This window comes from Merops nubicus, unplaced genomic scaffold (assembly GCF_000691845.1).
Source record: "Merops nubicus isolate BGI_N331 unplaced genomic scaffold, ASM69184v1 scaffold30514, whole genome shotgun sequence".
NCBI lineage: Eukaryota > Metazoa > Chordata > Aves > Coraciiformes > Meropidae > Merops > Merops nubicus.
Genome location: NW_008605405.1, coordinates 332 through 7,627, shown reverse-complemented (window position 1 = coordinate 7,627; position 7,296 = coordinate 332). Strand labels below are relative to the sequence as shown.

At 49.5% G+C, this 7,296-nt stretch overlaps 1 protein-coding gene across 1 annotated transcript in view; it reads left to right on the top strand.

The window, feature by feature from the left end:
- Nucleotides 1-1,191: 1,191 nt before the first annotated feature.
- LOC103772007 (zinc finger protein GLI2-like) overlaps nucleotides 1,192-7,296 on the top strand; it is a gene marked incomplete at both ends in the record, with an annotated part of 6,429 nt that continues 324 nt past the window's right edge. Inside the window, 4 exon segments of the mRNA XM_008939327.1 lie at nucleotides 1,192-1,473; nucleotides 4,589-4,925; nucleotides 5,950-6,311; nucleotides 6,313-7,296. The exon segment at nucleotides 6,313-7,296 is cut by the window's right edge and continues 324 nt beyond it. Of these exon segments, the coding sequence (XP_008937575.1) occupies nucleotides 1,192-1,473; nucleotides 4,589-4,925; nucleotides 5,950-6,311; nucleotides 6,313-7,296 (1,965 nt within the window).

The following is a 7,296-nucleotide window of genomic DNA, read 5'->3' as shown; positions in this document are numbered from 1 at the left end:
AGCAATAATATTTCTGCAATGCCTCATCCAAAAGCTTGCATGAGATTAATAAACAAACTATTTTACTTTTTGTGCCTTGGTTTACTCAGCTTTAAAATATATTAAATATTTACCTCAGTGGGGTGTTAGGAGGAGGATTTAGTTTGTTCAAGTGATGTGCCAAGATCAGTCAGGAAGCATGCTTTTGGATAAAAAACAGACTTTCTGTGTTTTTCATGTGATGATACTGGCTTTCTGCAATGGATATATGCACTCCTTTGTATTTTTTCACTTAAGCTTCTGGACAAAATTACGAAACGTATTTAAAAAAAATAGGAATGGTCATTTTGGGTAGCCTTCAAACAACATCTATCTGTTTTTCCTCATGGATCTATCCTAGTCTGTTGGCAGAGAAATACATAGGAGTAGCTTTGAGGCTGAAAATGGAACTTGTGATGAATTCAGAACTTCCAGTGCAGCAGCAGCAGCAGCAGCTCAAAGAACTGCAGTGCTAATACACTTTGGAATTAGAATATCAATAAAAAAAAGTGAAAAGTGTCTGTTTGCTGACTCCTGTTTTAAGAAGCATGGTTTCAGCCTTGTTTTTCTGTGGCGATCAATGATTCATGAATTTGGGACTCGAGCGCTATCGTCTGAAAAAAAACATTGCATGCCTGTGGTTTGTTTTGCACAATAACAGATTTCAAGGTGACAGGTGCTGGAGTAGTATGAGAGATTGGGAAGGGTGAATCCAGTCTGGCTTGGTTTCACTGGAATTCCATCAACCAGAAGGTCTCAGACATTTTCTTGGTGTAGACCCCACCTTAGCAGAGAGAATGTGTTATGGCCAGTTCCCTACATCACCTCCCTCCCATCCGTAATCAGGAAACATTCCTGTGGCCACCCGAGCAAACACATACATGGGAAAGTAATATTAGGAAAGTATTTCATGAATTCTTAGCTGTCTTTTAATCTAGAAACTGAAAACAAGGAGTTTAACCAACATCAAATGACTAGCCAGGTCTGTGTGGATCAGCAGCAGCCCATATATCACGTCTTAGAGATCTCAGCCTTACAGAATCCTGTGAAGCAGATGCTCCGCATTTTGCTGCCGCCAGCCTCTGTGCTCATTGTATTTTCCTGGCGCGCACACTGTACCTGGAATATCTGGGCTTGTTCTAAATATAACCCAAGATTTGCTTGTATTGACAGAAACCCTACGTCTGTAAAATCCCTGGCTGCACAAAGCGGTACACAGACCCCAGTTCCCTCAGGAAGCACGTCAAGACCGTGCACGGGCCCGATGCCCACGTCACGAAGAAGCAGCGCAACGACGTTCACCCCAGGCCGGCGCCGCTCAAGGAGAACGGGGACAATGAGGCGAGCGCCAAGCAGAGCAGCAGGGTTTCAGAGGAGAGCCCCGAGGCCAACAGCACCACAAGGAGCATGGAGGATTGTTTGCAAGTCAAAACGATAAAAACGGAGAATTCTGTGGTAAGAGCAGTTGCTCTTGGCAGAAATGACGCGGCCCCTAATTTCTCCAGCCCAGAGGGGGCGTGAGGCATTTACATGCCATTGGCCTCTCCAGGCAGTGGCCCTTCACCTGCCAACACCCTAGAGTGCATGTCCAGAGATGAAACTGCAGGTCAGGGCCCAGTCTGGTACATTTTGCACCTTCCTACCCAGCATCACAAATTCCTGCCCTCGTGGTCATGGGTGCCACATGGTGCTCAGTGTTGAGCCTGGCTTCCCTGTGCTGTGAAAGTGGGTGAAGCTCAGGCCTTTGTGGTCAAATGAGCTTTACCTGCCTTACCAATTTAAATTGAGCAATGTCCATAGGGCAAAGATTGAACGCTTCTTGAAGCAGAAGTCCTGCCTTAAGTAGTTCCTTTTGTCCTCCTCCCTGCACCCTTCCCTGTTTTTTTTCTCAGGCTGCTGCTGCACAGCAGTTCTGCTGGCACAGCTCTGTTGTAGGCTGTCAGATGAAGCCAGTGGGGATAAAAGTAGGTGTTTCATTTTCGTTGGATATCTTAAAGTGAGTTCAATTCCTTGATCCTGTTCACCACACACTGAGGCACAGGGTTACTGAGGTTGGCAGGAACCTCTTGAGTTTGTCTAGTCCAGCCTGCCTACTCAAGCCAGGTTGGCTAGAGCAGGTTGCTCAGGAGTTCAATACACTGTCAGCTGCCACAGAAAATTGTAGTGGGATGATGGGGCAGAGGAATGAAAGAATGAAACCAGGAATAAACATAGGAGCAATGTTGTGGCCTACAGACTACAGGCTTGCCATCAACTGTCATTGTATTTTATGGCCATGAGTGGCCAGCAGCTGAAGCAAAGACCATTTATCAGCCTTCTGGCTATTACAGCAGCTCCACAATAGGCAGTAGTGTGGTCGATGGTGCTAACGAGGTGTGTACAGTGATGGGTCCAAACACATTCAAGCCTCTTCAACCCCACGCATGGATTCCACCCACTCCTTCATATACCACCATTGGTGGAGAAGATGGAGAATTGCAACACATGGGTCACTTTTGTCTTTTGATTTTTCTTTTTACCTTCATGCCCAAAGTTCTGATCTTCTGCACCAGCTCAGAGTGTGGGGCAGGATGTGGGCTGGAGACAGCAGAGGAGACCTTCACCTGCAAAAAAGAGTGTTCACATAGTTCCCAGACTTCTCACTATAGCTGCTTTGAGCTCCAAAGTATACATTTTCTTGATTTGAATCCAGGCTAAAAGGTTGTTATTCCTATGAAACAATATGCCCTGGACCTACAAAGGTTTTCTACAGAAAGTTAGGGAACGTGTAATTGGACAAATTATTAATGAGTAGTATGTTTTGATTGAGAAGGAATGGAGTATTTTCACATCCAAAGTGTCTCTAATTGACTAAAGGAAAAGTTTTCCTGTGATGAGGCTCTATTAAGCTACAAAAACTGAGTGTGAGAACAGAATGACCTCTCTCCAGTACTCTTCCTCTGTGTGTTTTGTTGTTTTTTTCCTATGAAAACACAGACACAATCATGGCTCCCCACCCTGCTACTCCCAAAGGTGTGAGGTTGTTTTTCCTAGGACTTTCCTAGTGCTCCCAGGGTTGCAGCCAAGCCATGTCACTGGCAGCAGTGGGCCGGATGTTCCTCTCCCCTCTCCCCATGCCACACCGTGTACTTCACTTGTGCACATCTAATGGGCAGCATCTGGCCTGGCAGGCCCATGTCCAGCTGCTTTTCCATGATTAAGGTCAGGGTGGTGGGAGGGATGAGACACTTCACTGGTTCCCATCACTCCGAGGTGTCTTGTTTTGACCTTTCTTTGGGTCGTATCCCACACCCATGGAGATGGGTAGGGAGTCTCTCATAGGGGTTTCTGTCTGGGCCCCCAGAGAGGGAAGGCAGTAAAGATGGGGTATAGGGGAAGGGAGATATTGCTGATTTTGTTGTGTTCTGCACTCCCCTCTTCTTCCTTTTGCTAACATGGTCCTTTCTCTTAATGCTTTGTCCTAACAACCTGTTCTTTATTCCCACTTACCCTTCCTTTCTCTACCTTCCTAAGGACAGTCGGTACTAAGGTGAGCAAAGAAATCCTTTGTATTAAAATACTGTATAAAGCATGGTCAGCTGCGGAGCTCCTGCCTCCAGCTAACCCTCTGGGGTGGAGGCAGAGGCACGTGGGGCAATGGGGAGGGACAGGGGATATTTGTTTGGGTGCAGAAAGGGAGAGGACACAGTGCCTGCAGATTCTGTTTACCACCCTTCTCCCAGCATCACAACTTGCCATTAAATCCTGAGACTGCAACCTCTGTCATCCTGATTGAAGGGCAGTGAGGCCATCAGAGCCAGGCAGCCCTGCCTGCGAGGGCTGCTACATAGCAAAGTCAAACACTGCATCACCCTGCTCACTCACCTTGGCCTGAGGCAAAGCATGTTGCCTTTTCAACACTCCCATTTCTTGCTGGAGCTTGGGCCTCAAGCAGAGAAGCCAGGCATCCTGTCTGGTAGCAGCAATCGCTACCTCAGAGCAAGTTCAGACCACTTAGTGCCTGCTGCAAATAAACTACTCAATGTGAAATGCAATTCCTAAAGTAAATAAAATAAATATTTATGGTGCTTATCTGCCTTATCTGCAAGTGGGAGTTTGCAAACAGTGAACCAAGTTTTTATCTGGCTGGGAAGTTTGTCAGGTAACCTAATTATATGTTAAGGTATTTTAAAGACAGAAATACGTTGTGTCTGAAATACCTAGGCCTCGATCCTACGTTAGATAAGCCAGTGCTTGCTGCAATACACCTTGCACAACCAGGCAACGTATTGCTCTTCTCTGAGAAGCACGTGTCCTTAATCTTTTGGAGGAACAGTGTTTGACTTCTCTCCATCCTTCAGTTGAACCCTTCATAGTTTTTGCAGCTCTGTGGTGCTGCCCTGCTCTTCTCCCCCGGGAAAGGTGACCCTGCCCTCTGGTAGAGTTGAGATCCTGCGGCAGGGAAGGGTAAAAGACTGGGGAGATCCTGGAATAAGGCCAGGCATGTAGAGCCCACTGGGGATGCTAGGTTCCTGGTTTCTTTCCCTCCATGTTACCACCTACCCAACTCCTCCTCTTTTCCTTCCCCAAGATGTGTCAGTCCAGTCCTGGTGGCCAGTCATCGTGCAGCAGTGAGCCATCACCCCTTGGCAGCACCAACAACAATGACAGTGGAGTAGAAATGAACATACACAGCGGGGGAAGTCTGGGAGATCTGACAGCGTTGGATGACAACGCTCCTGTTGTGGACTCAACAGTCTCATCTGGCAATTCGACAGTCAGCCTGCAGCTAAGGAAACACATGACGACGATGCAACGACTTGAACAGCTCAAGAAAGAGAAACTCAAGACAGTTAAGGATTCCTGCTCATGGGTTAGCCCAGCTCCACAAGCCAGAAACACCAAGCTGCCTCCCATCTCAGGAAACGGTAAGCCCTGGTCCTGGGTCATGTCCTGTAGGAACCCTCCAGAGTTTGACCCTGGTTTCATAACCAAGAGTTTGCCCTTGAGAAAGATCATTTCTCACTGCCTCTTAGTCAGCCTTGGCTGGATAGAGATGTCAGGTAAAATGGAGAGCTTTGGTATAAACACAGCCATCTGGTGATGTGCAACAGAAACCCAGATGCTCAGTGCTACAGAGTTATGAAGAGAGACAAGAGGTGTTTGTGTCCTTGTTTCTGGGCTTGCCCAGGACCCAGCCACAGCTGTCCTCACTGTCCTAGTGGCAGCTGCAAGACTGCTTGGGTTTGTTCCAGAAGTAACAGTTCACCAAGGGCTAATGTCCCTCCTGGGAGACTGCTGGAGCACAGCAGCAATCCAGGCAAGGCCTCTGTCCCTGATCTTGCTCTGACAGGCCTTTTGTCCCTTCAGGAACTCCTGGCTATTGCCTACAGCTTCATATGCTAGTTTCCCATTGTCTGGGGTTTCCCGATAGTTATGATACCTTTAGTGCTCCTCAGACTTTGCGAGGAAGTCCCAAGGCATAGGGCTTGGGTTATACTAAACCTTGGGGCTTAGTATATTGGAGCTTCTTGGTTTACTCTCAGAAGAGTGTCAGCTTTTGGGCTCTCGGCTTCCTATTCCTGAGTGCTGTGCGTTTGTCCCAGTGAGCAGCTCTGGTTGTAGCTATGTGCTGTTCACACCAGTCCTACTTCTTTCCTACTAAGAGAAGCCCATGTGGCTGCACTTCCTCAGCAGCAGAGTATAATCAGGGTACATGTTGCAAAGACTCTGCGGCAGGGACTTCTTATCTTCTCTCTCCAGTCTTCTTGCTGTTTGTGCGTGGACACAGAGCTGGAAGTGAAGTCCAGCTGACAGCAAATGAAATGCACTATCATTCCTGTAAAATATTTTGGAGGTGTGGCTTTGTGTGTCTGCATTCTGTCACCAAGAACACTGCCAAGTGTTTCTCAGCTAACTAAACCTTCTTCTTCCCTGCAACCTTCCTCTCAGGCTCTATTCTAGAAAACAGTGGTGGTTCTTCTGCTACGCTGCCTAATCCCAGAATAATGGAGCTGTCTGTCAATGAGGTTACGATGCTGAACCAACTCAACGAGCGCCGTGATAGCACAACGAGCACCATCAGCTCCGCCTACACCGTCAGCCGCAGGTCGTCAGGAATCTCCCCGTACTTCTCCAGCCGCCGGTCCAGTGAGGCCTCGCAGCTCGGGCACCGTCCCAATAACACGAGCTCTGCCGACTCCTACGACCCCATTTCGACAGATGCCTCGCGCCGGTCCAGCGAGGCGAGCCAGTGCAGCCGCATGCCGGGTCTGCTGAACATCACCCCGGCCTCTGCGGACCCTCACCCCGTCCCAGCACTACAGGCTGAAAGCCAAGTACGCCGCTGCCACAGGGGGCCCTCCTCCGACTCCCCTGCCAAACATGGAGAGGATGACCCTGAAGAACAGGATCTCACTTATGGATGGACCAGACCCCACCTTGCCCTCCATCCGTCTCCCACCAGGCCCCAGGCGCTGCAGCGACGGTAACACCTACGGCTACCCATCAGCTGCGGCATTTCCCCACGAGGTGCCAGGCAACTGCACGAGACGGGCGAGCGACCCAGTGAGGAGACCCGCTGGAGACCCCCAGGCCCTCCCACGAGTTCACCGCTTCAACAGCACCAACAGCATGAACCCCTTCCATCCTCCTCACCATGCAGACAGGAGGAATTTTGGCCTCCAGAGCTACGGGTGTTCAGACGGGAGCCTCCCCCGGCACACCTTCTCACCCCGGCCGCTGAGCATCAGTGAGAACATTGCCATGGAAGCCATGGCCGGGGAGGCGGAGGCATCCGTCGGAGACGACGACATTATGCTGCCAGATGATGTAGTGCAATACATCAAATCCCAGAGCAATGGGACAGCAGCCGAGAGCACTTCCATGGGGTACAGCAGCGAGATGCAGAGCTTCCAGGGAAGTGGGAAGCTGCAGCCTCCAGCCTTGCCCAGCCAGCGCAGGATGGCGGCGGCCGAGGCGAGCATGAGCCACTTGGGACACATGATGCCAGAGTGTCCCATGAGCTTTGACGCTTCCTCAGACATGAACAAAAATAACATGCCCGTCCAGTGGAACGAGGTCAGCTCGGGTACAGTTGATATCATATCCAATCAGGCAAAGCAGCAGTTTTCACAGGGGAACTTAGCGGTGGTCCAGCAGAAGCAGAACTTTGGTCAGTACCAGAACTACAATCAGCAGCAGATGCAGCTGCCAGAGAACAGTATGAACACAGCACAGCAGAGCTTTATGCAAAGAAATGTGGGCATGGATGGGCAGAGGCTAAACTGAATGCAGCTG